At 39.4% G+C, this 18,426-nt stretch overlaps 2 protein-coding genes across 2 annotated transcripts; both read right to left on the reverse strand.

Moving 5' to 3' along the window:
• Nucleotides 1–260: 260 nt before the first annotated feature.
• Nucleotides 261–3,984, reverse strand: LOC107707695 (eukaryotic translation initiation factor 2 subunit 1). The gene is made up of 7 exons (XM_016511788.1): nt 3,829–3,984; nt 3,316–3,563; nt 3,154–3,233; nt 2,075–2,226; nt 1,783–1,987; nt 921–1,064; nt 261–835 (listed from the first exon to the last, which is right to left on the reverse strand). The coding sequence occupies exons 2-7, from the start codon at nt 3,554–3,556 to the stop codon at nt 710–712; spliced, it is 948 nt and encodes a 315-aa protein (XP_016367274.1). The 5' UTR covers nt 3,557–3,563; nt 3,829–3,984; the 3' UTR covers nt 261–709.
• Nucleotides 3,985–4,864: 880 nt separating this feature from the next.
• On the reverse strand, nt 4,865–15,994 carry LOC107707694 (MAGUK p55 subfamily member 5-A-like). The gene is made up of 14 exons (XM_016511787.1): nt 15,396–15,994; nt 13,281–13,489; nt 9,113–9,190; nt 8,742–8,891; nt 8,483–8,644; nt 8,285–8,362; nt 8,001–8,184; nt 7,815–7,886; nt 7,668–7,739; nt 7,412–7,579; nt 7,130–7,332; nt 6,080–6,190; nt 5,558–5,755; nt 4,865–5,518 (listed from the first exon to the last, which is right to left on the reverse strand). Exons 1-13 carry the CDS (start codon nt 15,853–15,855, stop codon nt 5,579–5,581), a joined length of 2,124 nt encoding a protein of 707 aa, XP_016367273.1. The 5' UTR covers nt 15,856–15,994; the 3' UTR covers nt 4,865–5,518; nt 5,558–5,578.
• Nucleotides 15,995–18,426: the final 2,432 nt, after the last annotated feature.

Below are 18,426 nucleotides of genomic sequence, written 5' to 3' on the forward strand. Positions count from 1 at the left end.
TAGATATAACTTTTTTTTTATTTTTTTTTTTATAAAAAGTCCCAAAATATACACAACTCAAAAAAAGGAAAAGAAAAGAAAAAAACACAATATTATACATGTCATTGCTGTCACTTCTGATAAATGTAATACATCACTGACCCCAAAATTTTGAACGGTAGTGTATCTGTTAAAATGCAATTAATTTAGTGAAGGCAGTTAGAGTCCATAACATATCTAACATCTTAGACAACACAGGCAGCACAAAAAAAAAAGAAGACAAATATAGATGACAAATGCTTTGGGGAAAAAAATGCTTGCTTTTATTAGTTCTGCATCCACAACAGAGGGCTTTGATAAACAGAAGTAAACTGATCAAGAAAAGCCTTTTCACCACAAACTGCATCTTTCTTGAATGAGGCTGGAGACAGAAGGTCACTTAAAACAACCACACTGTTGAAATGGTATCTGTATTATTAATACTCCCAAAGCCAAACTCTAGTGTTCATGGAAGGCATTCCTCCAACAACTCATCTGATAAGCAAATGTCTACGAATGTACGTTCCGCTTTCACTGCCTGCCACAATTCACCCATAATCTGCCTGGTATTATGGAAGCGGTGCTTTCCATCAATGGCTTTTCAGTCCTCGTGGTATGAGAAAACAATTCACTGTAACTCTCAAGTCTCCTGAATGATTATGGCAATGCTGGTTTTTTGTGTTTCTTCAAGCTAGTCATCAGTCTTGGCCTCCATCTCCTCTGCATCATCGTCTCCATCCACCTCTGCATTCTCTCTCTCCAGCCGCTCTAACTGCCGAGCCAGTTCTGTCTCATCTGTGTCCGTTACCACTTTTGGCTGCATCGATATTGAAATAAGGTCAAATGCTATTCAATACAACAAGACAAAAATGAAAAAATTGGAAATTATGATCATTTCTCACCTCCATTTGAATGTTGAAGACGCCTCTCTTCTCTTCGATCTTCTCTTTAATGACAGCCATGGCCTGATTGAGCACAGAAAGGCCCTCTGTGCGCTCTAGTGTGGTTGTGGTCATAACATAGCGCGGAGGGGCAATCAAGTTGATCTGCAACAAAAGCAATGCAATATTGAGCAAATTTGGATCACTAGGAGCACCTACTAGACTGTTTCATCTGTTTTAAGAAAACGTTTTTGGAACCATTTTCAAACAACAAAAAGTTTATATTTAATAATTCTAAAAAATGTCATGTGGTGTAACAAGTAAATACTTCCTCACATCTTAATGACATGCAAAGCATACACATCTTGATGTTTTAAAAAAAATTTTTTTTAAATATATTTTCAAGGTACATTTCTTAATTCATAAATATTTCATTTGTATTTAATATATATATACTCACCTACATATTCAGAAAGCTGCCATAATTGTAATAAAACAGATTGCCTAATATTTTATTCAGTATGAATATAAATTAATTATTTTAAAATTGTAATTAAATTTCAATTATTTTAATTACTTTTAATTATTTTACATTTTTTAATTATTAAAATTTTTTTTACAATTAATTTATAAATATCATTATGTTTTTGGGGAGTTGCACCACATGACACTTTACAACTTGAACTAACCTTGCCTTTCAAAAAATTGTCAAATTATTTGATTTTTTTTTTAAGAGTCTTATTAACCTCGACCACATGACTGACAAACATTTTCCATTAATAGTAATAATATATTTTTAATTCAGAAATTAAAAAAACACATTCATCATAAACAAGGTGCACTTCTGAGTAAATTTATATAACCGGAGCAAAAAAGTTCTAACCTTGATTGGCATGCACTCCGTTGAACACTTCAGTCCAGCCCTCAAAGCATCTTTCACTGCATCGATGCCTTCATAGCCATAGCAGGCCACCTCAATGTCCGCTCTTATTTTAACAGCCTGCGGAGTGAGTCGTCTGTTGATGTTATCAATCAGAACAGCCCTTTCCTCCTCCGTCAAATCCAGACCATCTAAAATGGAAGTGTCTCTGCACAGAATGCAATTTACGCAATCGTGATATAAAAACATTTTAGTCATTTCATAGTCAATAAGTGATTGATGAATGCATACTTACGACACAGCCTGCTTAAAGGCATCATAGGCGCCGTATCCAGGCCGCTTGTACTTCTCATCGAACACCCAGGCGGTTCGCTGGTACAGACTCTCTAGCTGCTCATCTTTGGTGTATTCTAGGACTTCTGCTACATGCCTCAAAATGCTGTAAACCTATAACAACATACAAATATACAACATCTATGAGACCATGGCCATACATGGAGTTTTAGACATAGAGAGGTTGAACTGAGCTTGCTAAGTGGGATTGAAAGGAGGACAAAAATAGGATCACAATAGCTTTAACACGTCAGACTTTTTCAGGCAAAAACGTGGTCATGAAAAATGTCATCGTAAATGACATTTGGGTTTAGAATGACAACACTTTTCAATAAGGTCCCATTAGTTAACATTAGCAAATGCATAAACTAACAATGAGCAATACATCTGTCACAGTATATACTAATCTTGGTTAATGCTAGTTAATAAAAACACACCTGTTTATTGTTAGTTCATGTTAGCTCAGATCCATTAAACAATATTAATAGACATACGTTTTACCACGTTCTGATGATGATAACTTACTGAATTTACTGAAAGGTTATCAGGAAGGTGTAACCATGTTCATTAAAGGCAGGGTATGTGATTTTTCAAAAACACTTTAGAAAACTGATTCGGGCCGAATAGAACATTATGCACAAATTAATTCTTAAACTTATGCCTAATATGCTGAAAATGGCATTACCATCAGTCGTTTAACATTTCTGTCATAACAGCTGTCAAATATTAAATGTCCCTTATTTTTGACAACTGAAGCATCAAGCTGAAATTTATTCTAGACTATACCTTGACATTGATGAGCGCTGTTTGAATGCTAAATGAGAATATATTTGCGTTGTACTAATATCTTTGCAGCACCAAAGAACAGCTATTATTAGGCAATTATTCCATGACTTTTGGAAAGAATACAAAGCTCCAGATCTAGAGGACCTCAATGGAGGGTATGGCCTGTATGAGAGCACTTTCAAGTTCTGCCATGATTTCGATATTTGATCAGCTGGTCAAAGTGTTTTCACCATTAAACAGACACAGCATACTCACGGTTTTAGATTTTGTGAACTTGTCTTCACATTTAATGGCCTCTTCAGGTGATACTCTTCTTTTGGATAAATCAATGTAGCCTGTGGAAATATGGATATCACAGGTTAAAAGGAGGAATGCACCCAATAAAGCAAGAAACTTAAGTTTGAAACACAGCCCTACCTTTCTCTTTATCCACACGAATGACCACCACACACTCGTTGCGTCCGATCCGGATGAGTTTGTTGATGGATCGGATTCGTCGTCTGGAGAGCTCGCTGAGCAGGATCATCCCCTCGATGTTGTTGTACTCCAGCAGACTCACATAGGCGCCCATCTCTGCTATCGATCTGACATTGACCATCACCACATCTTCAACCTCTGGAAACCTGTGCTGGTAGAATCTACAGCTGAGTCCTGGCATCTTGATCCTGGCAGAAGGGGAAAAGTCTATCGTGAGAGCTGTCTGTGTAGAAAGCTCATTAGGGTTTGAGACGCAGCCAAAGGACGTCCGATACGAACAGCTTCTCAAGTAAACAGTCATTTTTATAGAAAAACTTAGGCAAAGTATTAAGAATGGAGACACAAAAACTGTCCATCAAACATACAGTAACTTAAATAAACTTTAACTTAAGATCAACACTTCAGCACAAAACACACTACTTTCTGCCTCTACAACCATACTCTTTCACTTACCGATATGTAGGATAAAAGTGTACTGGAGTTTACTTAATGTCCTTTATTTGATGATGAGAACCCAAGTGCATATATATATAAAAAAAAAAGAAGTAAGGGAAACTGAACAGCGGTTTCTCTGCTGTCTATTTCATCAGCATGATGAAAATCAGGCGGAAGAGGAAGTTCTTCTTTTGTTCGTCGCGTTACTTCCAGCATTTGCACTCATGGGCCAAACATACCCCAGAATCATGCATTCATAAGCATACATTCAGCACACACATCTCACCTCAACATGGAGCTGATGTTTCATACTTTTGATCATCCAAAGTCATGAAAAACCAATGGGAAAAATCTCATGAAACATGTCCAGGTAAGATTACACCCCAAAACCAAACAGGAAGAAAAAAAAAATCTCAAAAGTGATTCAGGTTAGAGTCTAATGATTGAACAGCATTTGGACTATTACGATAATACAAAAAATTCTTAAAGAAAATGAAGCCTTTTTCTTTTTTCTTTCTGATTTAGGGCGAAATATGACCAGGACATGGCAGGTTTCATGAGATCCTAATGTAGAGCATTACTACAAGTTAAAACACAAGCCCTTTGCTCATGTTGAAATGGGTAAAAACAACACAGAACCTTCAAATCCAATCAAAAACAAATCACAAATAGAACATTTTAAATTGTGCAGAAGCATTGACTAAGACTACTCCGCACTGACACTCACATGGTGAACCTCACTGTATTGCTGTCAAATACTGGTTACACTTCTGAGTGCTGGAAGTGCATGTGAATACTGAGACAGAGAGCATAGACTTACATTTAGCCACTTAAATCTTGCAGCTATGTTCAGATGTGGCCTTGCAAACTCTCAAAAAACCTGAAGTGTACACTCTAAAAAATGCTGGGTCTTTTCAACCCAACTTTGGGTCAAATATGGACTAAACCAACCGTTGGGTTAAATTTTTACATTACATTTTTAACCCAAAAGTTGGGTTAGTCCATATTTGACCCAAAGTTGGGTTGAAACAACCCAGCATTTTTTAGAGTGTACTATTAACCTCTGTCATAATCACAGTGTTGCTTGCCATAGGAACACTGAGGCAGCGCCACAGGGATAGAAGGCATCAGTCGCTTTGACAGTTATCCCTTTTAGTGTCTTGTAAGCTTGAAAGAGTTGTTCAGATGGGCTCTGAATTCACTGCTGGATGTTCTTCTAACATTGTAGTGGAGTTCTCAGAGTTTTAGGGTGAAAGAGGAGAGAACAGAGTGTACGAACATATTTGTCCACTAATAATGTCAGGGAACCCAAACTATTCTGGAGTTTGAATATCTCATTGGACTTTTAAAACCGTTGCTTTCCCACAACGTAAACCCTCCACAAACCCTCCAAAAACGTACATACATATAGAATATTTACAATCATAAATAGTTATCAAAAGCAGTATCGAAGCCCTAATTCTACTGCTGCACCAAGTGCTGGTAACTCTCTCACTGGAATGTGGGTAACCGGACTCAAAAACACACCATGATCAACCGAATTATGACATAAAAACTCTCATTCTCTCAGCCTGCTGAAAGCGCAGTGCAGACAGACACTTCTGGCTAGGTCTGAGGGCGCGTAGTGTCCTTATCTAGTGTTGAATTCTGTAGTGTAAAAACAGCGGCATTCAGTCAACTCTATGGAACCCGAGAGTGTATGATTCACAAACAGTCTGCTCTTCATTTACACCCGTCTGTAGAGGGGTCGCTGTGAGTGGGCTTCATCTCAGCGCAGCCAGGATGAGGGGACCCACTGAGGTTCAGTGTCTAGTTTATTGATGAGACGCAGCAGCTCCTGGTAGGCCTTGTCCTGGTCGGTGTTCACGATGGCGGCGTCAAACAGGTGGCCGTAGTTCTGCTCCATCTCACGGGCCTTCTCAATGATGTCTCTCAGCTCCTCAGGCTGAAACAAGAGAAAAGAACAAAAAGGGTGTGAAACCAAGAAAATGGGAGTAGTAGTCCCAGAACGTGATTTTGCGTTTAAAACGTGAGACAGCGGGCAGGGGAATGGAAAAAAATGCAAGGGCTCGAGATGCGTTCTTTAAAAGTTTGAGCACCATGTCATGCACAAGATTCTACAAAAGGCTTGAGACTCAGGCACACAGATCTAAGATGTCTGTCTAGTGCATGTTTACATAGAAAAACAATGGAACATCAACACAGTGGAAGGCGAAAACATTCTATGTGAATGGCTCCTGAGAGGTGATATTTCAGGGCCGATGTTTACCTTTGGGTTTTTGTTGTCTTTCGCTAAGAGGGCTCTCAATCGCTCCTGGGATGGAGGAGCAATGAAGATAATGTAGGGCTTGAGGTCCGAACTGCGCAACACCTTTAAAGACTAAAAAGTGAGAAGAAACATAATGAATAACAGCAATCCTAAAGGAAATGCAGGTGGTACTTGACTTTCAAAATTTGCCACCAAAATGCTAAGGCAGAGGTGTCCAATTCTGCTCCTGGAGGGCCACCTTCCAGCAGAGTTTAGCTCCAAATCTAATTAAACACACCTGAACCAGATAATCAAGGTCTTAAAGACCACTAGAAGCTTCTAGGTAGGTGTGTTGGAGCTAAACTCTGCAGCAACGTGGCCTCCAGGAACACAATTGGTCACACCTGTGCTAGGGCATTGTTTCTAAAGGCCGGGACACACCAAGCTGACTTCAAAGAACTAGCGGCGACGAAAGCCGATGGTGTTGTCGCCTCACATCGGCAGCGTCGGACCAAAACACACCACACAGACTACAGCCGACGGCAAACTAACACGTGCGTTCTGCGCATGCGTGAGAGGAATTAACTGTCTATATCAGCAGCTATCAATAGTATATATTCGTCATTCAAAAGGAGAAACCGAAACAAAGATATACGAGATAAACGCAGATATACGAAACGTAAACAAAGCAGCGCTTGCTTACCATTTTCAACATCAGTAACGTTGATAACTTTAATCATTTTAAGCAGCTCGTGTTGTTATGAAAACATTCGCGTATTAGAATGATTGGGAAAGATCACGTAACATTTAAACAGCTTTCTGTCTGTACCGCCTTCATTTATGTTCTTGTTTTCATCACTTTCGCTTTAATTCTCGGGCACTGACTCGTTCGCTAAACCGAACATCCAATCAGAGCTCTCACTCGCGCCGATGGCCCCAACGCCGATTCAACATGTTGAATGTGATGTGATGCCCGACGAGTGGAACACACCAAACAAACTAGCCCGACCATCGCTCGCCGTCGGCTTGGTGTGTCCCGGCCTTTAGGTGTTCTGAGTGGTCCATTCTCACCTGAGTGTGTACACAGAGGAGGCAGATTTTGCCTGTGTTGATGACTTGTCGGACTGAGTCTGTGCTGGTGCCGTAGAGGTTCTTTTCAAACTCTCCAGACTCTATGAGCTTCCCTGCTGCAGAGTCCATCTCAAAGACCTGACGGGACACGAAGTGATAATCGCGGCTATTCACCTCGTTATCACGACGGCTTCGTGTGGTGTCTGTGGCAAAGAGAGTTTGCAGCTCAGGACATTACATAGTAGTCACAAGCTGAAAAACAGTATGTTTTCTGATACTTACGAGGAACAGCACCAGCAAACCTGTCCGGCTCACTGGAGAGGAGTCTTTGTCGGAGCTCATTTTGACCACAGTTTGGTGGGCCAATGAGAACGATGGGCCGTTTGCGATTGGCTGGCTGGTGATATAGTGCCATCTCTTCATATGTAAGAATCTCCTCGTTTTCAAAGTCTGCAGAACAATAGGAAATGGATGAGATGGAGAAACTACAACAAACTACTGTAGAACTCATCAACAACAACAGTCTGAAAAGACTCACCATCATTTTTATTAGCATTGTATTGCATCTTCTTTCGCTTCTTCTTGTTCTTTTTTGCACACCAAAGTTTTCCTGTCAAGAGAAGATGAGAATTTAGAGCTGTGCACATATGCATTTAAGAGTGTGCATGAGCTCTGCGACCCTAACCTGATTTCTCAGGCTCTTTATCCTCCTCTATGGTTTGCTTCATTGCCTCTCTCTGCTGCTGGAAACTTTTGCCTGGACAATCAGTGAGAAAAAGACATGTATGTGTGAAAGTCAATGCCAAAAAAACTAGGAAGAAATATTTAAACAAGAATCTGGATCCACAGAATAGCATGTGAGATACAGTACCAGGGACCAGGCCAGCAAGAGGCTGGTTGTCTTCATCCCCGTCTCTGTAGGCCTGCCACCAGTTGGGGTCATCTTGGCTGATTATGTGGAGGATATCGCCCTTCTGAAAGCACAGGCCGAGCTCTCGACATGGAACGTAGGGGTCATCTGAGGGGTCGTAGTCAAAATGTGCCTTCACATGCATCTGGGTGAATACAGGGACATGGGTTTAATCACTGATAAGTTTTATTTATGCATTGCTTTACTCAAGCAGTAATTAATTTAGTTCTGACTGAAGGCCTCACCACAGTCTCTTTAATAGGAGGTGGTTTGATCTGCGCGCTGGGAATGAGAACGAAAGTCAGTACGCCATGCATGTCTGCCTGTGAACATGGAAAAACAACAACATTCAGTGTTCAGTGGCCTAAGAATGTTTTTGGATACTTCGGTACTTAAAAACCTAACAGACTTCTTCCTGCCAACTTTTTTTTTTAAGTAATTACCAGGATGTCGAAGACCTCGTTGACATCTTTGCCACGGATTTCCACACCGTTGATCTCCAGGATCTCATCTCCTTCATGCAGAAGGCCACTGTTTTCTGCCGCCCCTCCTTTCACGATGCGGCTGATGACTACGCTGTCCATATCGTTTCTAACAGTCGCTCCCTGCATAAATACGCATGTGCACATTAAGCTACAATACAGGTCAAATGTCAAGAAGTGCATAATATTCTGAGGAAAAGCAATGAAAGAACGTTCTCACCAATGGGATGTCCTTTGCTTTCTCAATCCTCACGATTTTGACAGTCTCCCCGCCCCACTGGGTGAGAGTCTCACTTTGACTGACAGAAGGAACAAGAGGCTCCAGCTGCATCTCTTGTTCAGCCACACTGTCATGGGCCATCATTAGCGCCTGAAGGATATAGAGAGCCAGAGATGATGGGTTATATTCAGGATAAAAGCCAAAGAGTTCTACAGAGTAGACATGAGTCTGACCTCAACGTCATGTTATAGAGTTCAAAAGAGCTCAGGCTCTCGGACAGGGATTGTGATCACAGCTGTGGTCATTGGCACAGCAACAAAGGAGAAATTGGGGGGAATTGGGGGATGTGTGCGCATGTGATGGAGACAGACCTGCACCTGAGGAGTTTTGAGCAGGGTGCCTAGCTCAAGTCCTTCCTTCTGCAAGCTGTTGTGCATCATGACCTCCACCTGTGAGGACAGATTCAACAACATCAGGTCATCATAGCAATACAACAACACTACTACATTTATCATGCCTTAAAGTACAGTAGTAGAAAGTGCTGAATTTGACTTAAACACCTTTGACAAATTGCATTTCAATTTTTATAATATACACTTAAAATCAAAGGTTTAGGATCACTAAATTTGTTCATGTTTTTGAAAGAAGTCTCTTATGCTTATCAAGGCTGCATTTATTTGATCAAAAATATAGTAAAAGAGTAATATTGTAAAAACATTATTATAAAAGTACTAAAATAAATACAAAGTACAAACTTGGAAAAAAAAAAAAACTTTTCTATTTTAACATATTTTAAAATGTAAGTTATTCATGTAATGGCAAAGCTGAATTTTAAAATATATTTGGTGCCCAAGAAACATTTCTTATTATTGTTAATGTTAAAGACAATTGTGCTGTTTAATATTTTTGTGAACACTGTGATACATATTTTTTTTAGGATTTTTGGATGAATAGAAAGTTAAAAAGAACAGCATTTATTTGAAATAGTAAACATTTGTAACACTTATTTAATTAATCCATTCTGAATAAAAGTATTAATTACTTTCCACAAAAAAAAAAAAGTGCTGACCCCAAACTTTTGAACGAAGTTCATTTTTGTGATTTCACAGATATATTAGAAAACTGTTGGTGTTCACTTTCTTAATAAATGTCCCTGGTCTAATTATGCATGAATCATCAGGGCATAGTCTAAAGAAAAAAAATTAAAGATTCACAGTGTCATCAAAACGTAACAACTTTCTCTACCTCTGAAATGACTTTTTTTCTGCTGACAAATGTGGAAAAATATTAACCAAAAATATCACGGCCTACTTTTAAGATCTAAAGAAATCCTGATGGATGAAATCAAGTCCACTTTTACATTATTTCCCTATAAATATTCAGTTTTACTTAGAAAGGTCACATTACAGAAATTAAACTGTGCTAACCATGCACACAATCTCGGATGATAACTGACATACAAAATCACTTTGTGGCAAAGGAATGAGAAATGAGCCATATGACTAATGCAAAACGCTAAGAGGGAATGATGTTGTTTACTTTCAGATTGTTACAACACAGTAACAGAAAGTAGGGCTCCGGATTTCAGCAAGATTCCTTTAGGTTTTTGTAAACACAAAGTACAGCTTTGTATCAAGGGGTCAGAGCAATGGGGGACTTGGAGAAGTTTTGGAAGTGATCCTACAGTTACAAGTCCTTTTATTCCACAATGTTCAAATCAGTTACAGATGGGGAACATACACTATAAAGGGATATTTTTGGAGAATTTTGGCAAATACAGTATTTATGAGAAAATAAGGGGATAATATTCAAGAGCTCTGGATGGGATGTGTCTACAGTTCACACTGGCTCTGGCAACCTGTCCCATGAGAGAGAGTATTACTGTGAGAGCACAGCACAGGTCAGTGGATCTGGGTCTTAATGAATGCTGAGGACAGAGCAACTCTCTGTCTTGTATTGTCCTGCACCGAGTGGGATAACCAAAAACAACAACGATGAGTTTATCAGGCTCTCATTAGCACTTCACACAACACTGACTCCAACTAAAGAGCCTTTTCACCATAAAGCAGCTTCATTTGTGCACATACTCATTGAGCCAATCATTTGCACAGCTATAAAATGTCAGATCTTCTTAACTGTCCTTTACTCAGGATTATAAATGTGTTGTGCCATCAGCCAACAAGCAAAGTCGTAACATTTTCAAGTCATGATTATTTTCCTGTGCTTAGTCACATGGCATTGACACAACTTGATTATACTATTACAAACAGATTAAAACAATAGTTGTTAATGTGCCTGTTTTTAATTTTTGTGCACTGGTTACAGGTATCTTGGCAATATGGAACAAAGAACCAGGAGTGGTTAACCAGGAGTAAGAGTGGTGTAATCACTATTTTTAGAGAAAAGAGCTGGGTGGGGTGTGTTAACTAATCACTTTATTTCAACTTTACCAACCACTTGTTCATACCTACAACAGACATGCACCTACATGCAGAAATGCACTGACAGCTTGTGACTGTCAAATGACTATGACTATAATACTAGAGATCGACCGATATATCGATTTACCATATTTTCCCCGATATTTAAGCATTTTACAATAATCGGATATCGGTTTTCACCGATAAACGCCGCCATCTTGTGGATATTTTGAGAATTGCGATTTATTGTTATTAAGATGACTGAAAGGAGGAAAAACCAAAGTGAAGTATGAAGTTTACTTTATAACAGTAAATAAATATTGGTTCTGCATATCGGTTATCGGGCACATAAACACGCAAATAATTGATATCGGTATCGGTTATAAAATGTCAATATCGGTCATCACTATATAATACTGAACTGAATACGACTGAATTATTGAACTGAGTCCAGCAGATTTAAAAGAAAATGAAGTATTATGCAAATACTCTCTTTCAGTTTGAACAGTCCATTGCTAAGTGCCATTAATAGCACAAACGCAGATGCTCCCCTATTAGTCAGTCTGCTAATTGCCCTTTTGTTGTTGTTAACCACTGAATACTCTGAATCCTCTTGTCCTGAATTGTTCTTTGATGTTACAGATTTCCAGGCTATGTATTCTCTGGGTTCACATATTCAAACAATGCAATAACAGTATCAACAAATGAACAGTCAACAATAAGACACATTTAGCAAAGTGTCACTTCACCTCTAACAGTGCTTCTAAAAAGAGATGCAAAGAGCAAGTGACAAACATCAAATCAGGTCTGAAGTTGTTCTGCTTCACAGCTACAGAGAGTTCCTGTCTCACATCTCTTCATGTGTCCTTGAAAATGGGTTTAATATATCCATTATAACTTTCATGTTGCACGCTTCCGTTCAAAAGTTTGTAATTTTTTTTTTTTCTTGAAGTTTCTTATGCTCACCAAGGCTGCAATTATTTGATCAGAAATACAGAATAAAAACAGTAATATATTATATTTTAAATTATTATTACATTAAAATATTATTATAGTTTCCAATAACTTCCTGTTTTATAATGTAATTTATTCCTGTGATGGCAAAGCTAAATTTTCAGCAGTCATTACTCCATTGTTCAGAATCACATGATCCTTCAGAAATCAATTAAATATGCTGATTTAGTGCCCCATTTTTTTTTTCAAAATAAAATTATTTATTCGAAATAGAAATCTTTTGTAACATTATAAAAGTCTTCACTATCCCTTTTGATCAATTTAATGCATCCTTGCTGAATAAAATTATTACTTTCTTTCTTGAATGCTAAAGGGTGGAGAAATCTCACTGAACGGTAGTGTATCTCTTCATCTATATCCTGCTCATCTCAGTCCATACATAAGACCTTTATTAGACATGGAGTCATAGTTAGGGATGAAGCAAAAGCATTAAAGGGGTCATATGATGTTGTTATGATATGATATGATGTAAAGAAATGCGTTTATGCGGTTTAAGGTTCAAAAAACACATTATTTTCCTTAGTTTACATGTGGTCCCTAATTGCAAATCAACTAATCCACAAACACATTTTTAAAAGCTCCATCAGGTGGAAGGTGGACAGTCATGTGACTATGACATTATGCCCACAGACTGCTGCATTTAACCATGAGTAGTTTGACGAAGCAGATGCAAGCTTTTCTTTTTTCCAAGTCTTTTGTTTATTTTTTATTTTTTCAAGCACCTACCCCTCTTGGCCTTCAGAGGGGAAAAATCCACCACGTTTCTTTGTCTGGCTGCTTTTTACAATTAGAAGGCCTATTCTGATGCCAAATGTGTCAGAGCATTTCTTATGTATCCATATTTACCATGTATGCATGTTTCCCGCTCATCTTTTACTCAATCCACATATTTAACAAGTGCCGCTCACCTCTTGTGCGAGGCCCCCTCTTGGCCTTCAGAGGGGAAAAATCCACCACGTTTCTTTGTCTGGCTGCTTTTTACAATTAGAAGGCCTATTCTGATGCCAAATGTGTCAGAGCATTTCTTATGTATCCATATTTACCATGTATGCATGTTTCCCGCTCATCTTTTACTCAATCCACATATTTAACAAGTGCCGCTCACCTCTTGTGCGAGGCCCTGTGCTTGGTCCATCATGGGGTAAGGAGGGCTGGGCCGGTTCATATAGTGGGCCACAGCGTTGTGAATGTTGAAGGCTTTCTGGAAGTCAGGCTTCTGGACCAGCTGTAGAACCAGCTCTATGTCCTCTTGACTCTGAGAGTCATTCAAACTATGCTGCACCTGCTTGAGGGACATCAACAGGTCCTCCAGCTCTGAAAGCACAAACACAAACCGTAAGTATGCTTGCAGATCACTCATGTATCTCAAAAACACCCTGCTTGTTAAAACAGAAGAAACAGTAAGTTCACAGAGGAACAACAGTACATACGTAATTCTCCTTTATGGTGTCTACCTCGGAAGAGAATGGCGAGACACAATAGGAGTGAGACATGTGGGTGTGTTTTTCTTGTGTGGTGTGTAATGTCTAAGTGGGTGGCTAATAGAGGTATTAGTGGGTAAATCAAATATCCTAAGTGTTGCCTTTGCTTTGCTCTTGATCATCCACATCGCACAACGTTTGACTAAATCAAAGATGTAATTCAGCTATTCTAGCGTTGTCCTTGACTAACCAAGTTTCATCTATGCTATAATTCTCCTTTATGGTGTCTAACTCGGAAGAGAATGGCGAGACACAATAGGAGTGAGACATGTGGGTGTGTTTTCCTTGTGTGGTGTGTAATGTCTAAGTGGGTGGCTAATAGAGGTATTAGTGGGTAAATCAAATATCCTAAGTGTTGCCTTTGCTTTGTTCTTGACAGGACATTTTATGCACAATTTAGTGCTACAAAGAGTTTTAGACTGTCCAAAAACAGCATGGGGAGAGCGTGACAAACAACGCAGAGAGATGAACTGGAACACAAACAAAAAAGGAAAACCGAGGAAAAAACAGTATAGCAAGAGTGGTCTGGGCCAGAATGTTTCATAAAAGCCTTTTTAATTAACCTCCCCCATCGGCGGGTCCTCTTCTCCCTCCCTGAGGAATTCTACTCACACACATCCCTCGGCCATGACTTACAGCAGCAACTCCAAGTGCCCCTCTCATTTGCACAGTAACTCATCCTTGCCATGCATTCTGGACTTCCCCTTAATGAAGATCTATTCAAAACCAAGAATTTACTGGAAGAGCTGAGCATGTGTGTATCTGTCTAATCTAATGGATTAAACTCTAGTGAAAGGCTTCATGTCGAGAGAAACTAAAGAGAAAAACTAAGAGGAAAGCAATGAAAGGTGAAAAACATATTAAAAATTTTTTTTTTAAATCAGCTAAAAACATATTAAGATAATGAGGCATATAAATGGACTTTTGTTCTTATTTAGTTTCAAGTCCAGTAGCTCTTTGGCTCTTGAACACTCTTAGTCATCAGTAACACCGCTCTTTGCCTCCTCTGAGAATGACTTCACTCATGCATGCTGATTTTAGCAGTCAAGTGCCCTTCAGTTCCTCTGAATCAGTTTCAAACTCACATTTCCATAACCATTTGTGCCATTTTGTCACTTTTTGTCATATGATTGTGGAAAGTAATGGTTAATTGTTATGTTTTTTGGACACTTTATAAGTCTGAATGTCACTGCATATCATGCACTGTTATTTTAGTATTTTTTATGTATAATATTATAGTATTTATGAACCATTCAAATTAGCTTTTATTTTAATATTTTCATTTTAATGCAAGTTTTAGTAATCTTTTGTTTTTCTAATTTTTATTAGTCTTTAATGTTTCTAGTTTTAATTTGGTTTTATTTCAGTTCTAGTTTTAGTACTTCAACTTAACTAAACAAAGTTTCCAATTTTCAAGATTTTCATCTAATATTTATATTTTATTTCAATTAATGAAAATGATTTTTAACAACACTGATAGTATCCGATTTATCAGTCTATCACTATTAAGGATAGAAAGGAGTAAGGACAGAAACAATGTGGATTAGAAAGTGGGAATGAAAAATGTTGCAAGCCAGATTCAAACTCATACACTCCCTTTGAGCACCATGACTCAATGTGTAGGCTAAACGCCATGGCTTTCACACCCACAATACTGCTGCTTGCTCTGCACATGTCAGAGGCGGGTTCATAGCAGCAATCTTTGGAAACAATCCCCATTAGCAGTTTATGACACCCACCTAGTAGAGCTGGTGGTGCAGTGAGGCTCTGCAGACCACCTATGGAGCCACCCGGACCTTCCATTTGCTCGAAGGTGGGGTTATCGATGCCCACTTTGGGATTCTGGGAGAGTTTCTTGAGGCGCATGGACGAGTTGAGGTCAAGTTCCTGTCGGTTGCGGCCCTCTTCCTCCCGTCTCCTGCGGTCCTCCTGCTGCTGACGGATCCTTTCCAGCTGAGCGCTGCGTCTGACGGGCAGGGTGCGGGCACCCAGTTCACTGGGGCAGTCCACAGCCATCTCCCTGTGTCTCTGCACCACCTCCTCCAGAAAGTCAGTGCCTCCGCCGCTCCCTCCCCCGCCATCTGACTCTGTCACATATCCGTTCATGTGGGAGGTGGTCATCATGGCTGTGCGTGTGTGTGGCGATGTGTGGTGTGAGTGTGTGTGAGGTATGAGTGTTAGGAGGGGTGCTTTCTGCATGGTGTGAGGGCTGAGGCCATGACAGCAGGGCTGAGGTCAGTTGCAGCTCCAGACAGATAGCAACACCTGGAAAAGAGGGAACAGCGGTAAGAGGAGCTTTTCCACAACCAAGGATATTTTACGTGCATTTCAAAAACACTTTCATTCACATGAAATTTATACACATTATCTTTTCATTTAAAATTTCACCCATATAGCACATTTTTATTTACAAGCTTGATTTAATCTAACCCTAACCTTGAGTATTGAACTTAGGCTAATTCAGAATTTTTCAGCACTGTTTGTGCTACAGGCATGAATGATACCTAGGGATGATACCTAGCTCTGTTCATACACTGTGTGGTATCGGCTTTTAGTATCAGAGCATTTTTAGGAGTACGAGTACAAGAACAGGAGCGCAGTAACAGGCCCGTTACTGATACCAGTATCGGTATCGTGCCCGATACTGCGCTCCTGTACCTGTACATGTTTTGCTTGCTTTATGAGTGTTTTGCATTATATAAGTCTTTGTAATACAAAAAACGAGTGGTACCCTGCATTATAACAGGATGACAACTGATGACAGTACTGAGCCGCTGCAATGGAGCAGCTCTAATGCGCCATTAAATCAAAGATTAAATACTATAGAGCAATAAAATGAACAGTGAAAGTAACAAAAGCTTGTACAATACATTTTAATTATTGCATTTAATTAATAATTTTGTTTGCTAAATGAAGCCAGCTAACATGATTAATCTATACATTGGATATATTAAAATACAGGTATTGGTATCGGTATCTGCGAGTACAAAAAAAGTATCGACATCAGACTCATTCTGGAAAAAGTGGTATCGGTACCAAAATGCACTTATAAACCTCATAGCATCATGCTATAAATCACACAAGAATGCCCTGCTTATTTCCCTCAAGACATTAGCATTGTGGCAACACGTTTTGCCCAGGCAAGCACTAATCATTTCTTTTAGAAAATGTAAAAATAATTTTTTTTGCTTTTGTCGTAATATATTTTGTAGTCTAGCCCAGACTAGTCATCCATAAAGTATGTAGTTCATTAGCGAAGCTGACTATCTATCCATCCATCCATCACGTATCCAGTTGTTTTGACATTTAGTTTTGTTGTCTTTCTTACAGGACAGTGAAAATTTGCATTTCAAAAACACTTTCATTCACATGAAATTTATACACATTATCTTTTCATTTAAAATTTCACCCATATAGCACATTTTTATTTACAAGCTTGATTTAATCTAACCCTAACCTTGAGTATTGAACTTAGGCTAATTCAGAATTTTTCAGCACTGTTTGTGCTACAGGCATGAATGATACCTAGGGATGATACCTAGCTCTGTTCATACACTGTGTGGTATCGGCTTTTAGTATCAGAGCATTTTTAGGAGTATGAGTACAAGAACAGGAGCGCAGTAACAGGCCCGTTACTGATACCAGTATCGGTATCGTGCCCGATACTGCGCTCCTGTACCTGTACATGTTTTGCTTGCTTTATGAGTGTTTTGCATTATATAAGTCTTTGTAATACAAAAAACGAGTGGTACCCTGCATTATAACAGGATGACAACTGATGACAGTACTGAGCCGCTGCAATGGAGCAGCTCTAATGCGCCATTAAATCAAAGATTAAATACTATAGAGCAATAAAATGAACAGTGAAAGTAACAAAAGCTTGTACAATACATTTTAATTATTGCATTTAATTAATAATTTTGTTTGCTAAATGAAGCCAGCTAACATGATTCATCGTCGGACCGAGTCCCAAACACACGCGCAGCCAATCAGCAGTAAGTGGCGTGTTTAGTAATGATAGGGAGAAGAGAGCGCTCAGTGAGTGCACAGGACGGATATTAGCAGATCGACTATAGATAGCGAGAGATGGCAGACAAAAAAAAAAAAGAAAAAAAAAAGAAGACAAATTTGAAGGAACAAAAAATTAAAAGCAGTAATGCTTGTATCAGATGTGCCTCACTGGGGAAAGTGGACTACGCTCTCTGCGTTTCAATCATGAAAGGGTTAAATACAGAGTAATACTCAGGACAGACGTATTCGCTGCTCTTCAGAAAAGATGCATCGGCTCTGGAGAAGGTCAGAGAGCGAACAAGCAACAGGAAGAGGGGAGGGCAGAAGAGGGTCATGTGGTACTGACACACACACACACAAACATGCGCCCCTTCACTGTCAATCACACCCCCTCTACAGGACTACTGTGTGGCAGCTAAAGCTTCATGTGAAGACAAGACAGACATCAAAGGTTTTCAAATATAGCACGGTGCTTTCCCACCGCAGCCATGCCATAGCAGGCCTCACAGAACGGGCTTTTCACACAACTTTTCTGTGTTGGCTTTTGCTTGAATATGCCTTGGCTGGCAGGCATAGCAGATTCCGCCATCGTCGCTGCCAGTGTTGTGTACGTACGTGTGGGGAGGAGTTATCAAAAACAGAGGCCCTGTTGGGGTATGGGCGTGTTTGTTTTGGTGCTTTCAAATATCAACATTGTTTGGCAAAAATCACTTAGTGCACCTTTAAGACATAACCGACCAGAATGATTGTCGGGAGGGG

This window comes from Sinocyclocheilus rhinocerous, unplaced genomic scaffold, assembly GCF_001515625.1.
Source record: "Sinocyclocheilus rhinocerous isolate Xijiao unplaced genomic scaffold, SAMN03320098_v1.1 scaffold415, whole genome shotgun sequence".
Classification (NCBI taxonomy): domain Eukaryota; kingdom Metazoa; phylum Chordata; class Actinopteri; order Cypriniformes; family Cyprinidae; genus Sinocyclocheilus; species Sinocyclocheilus rhinocerous.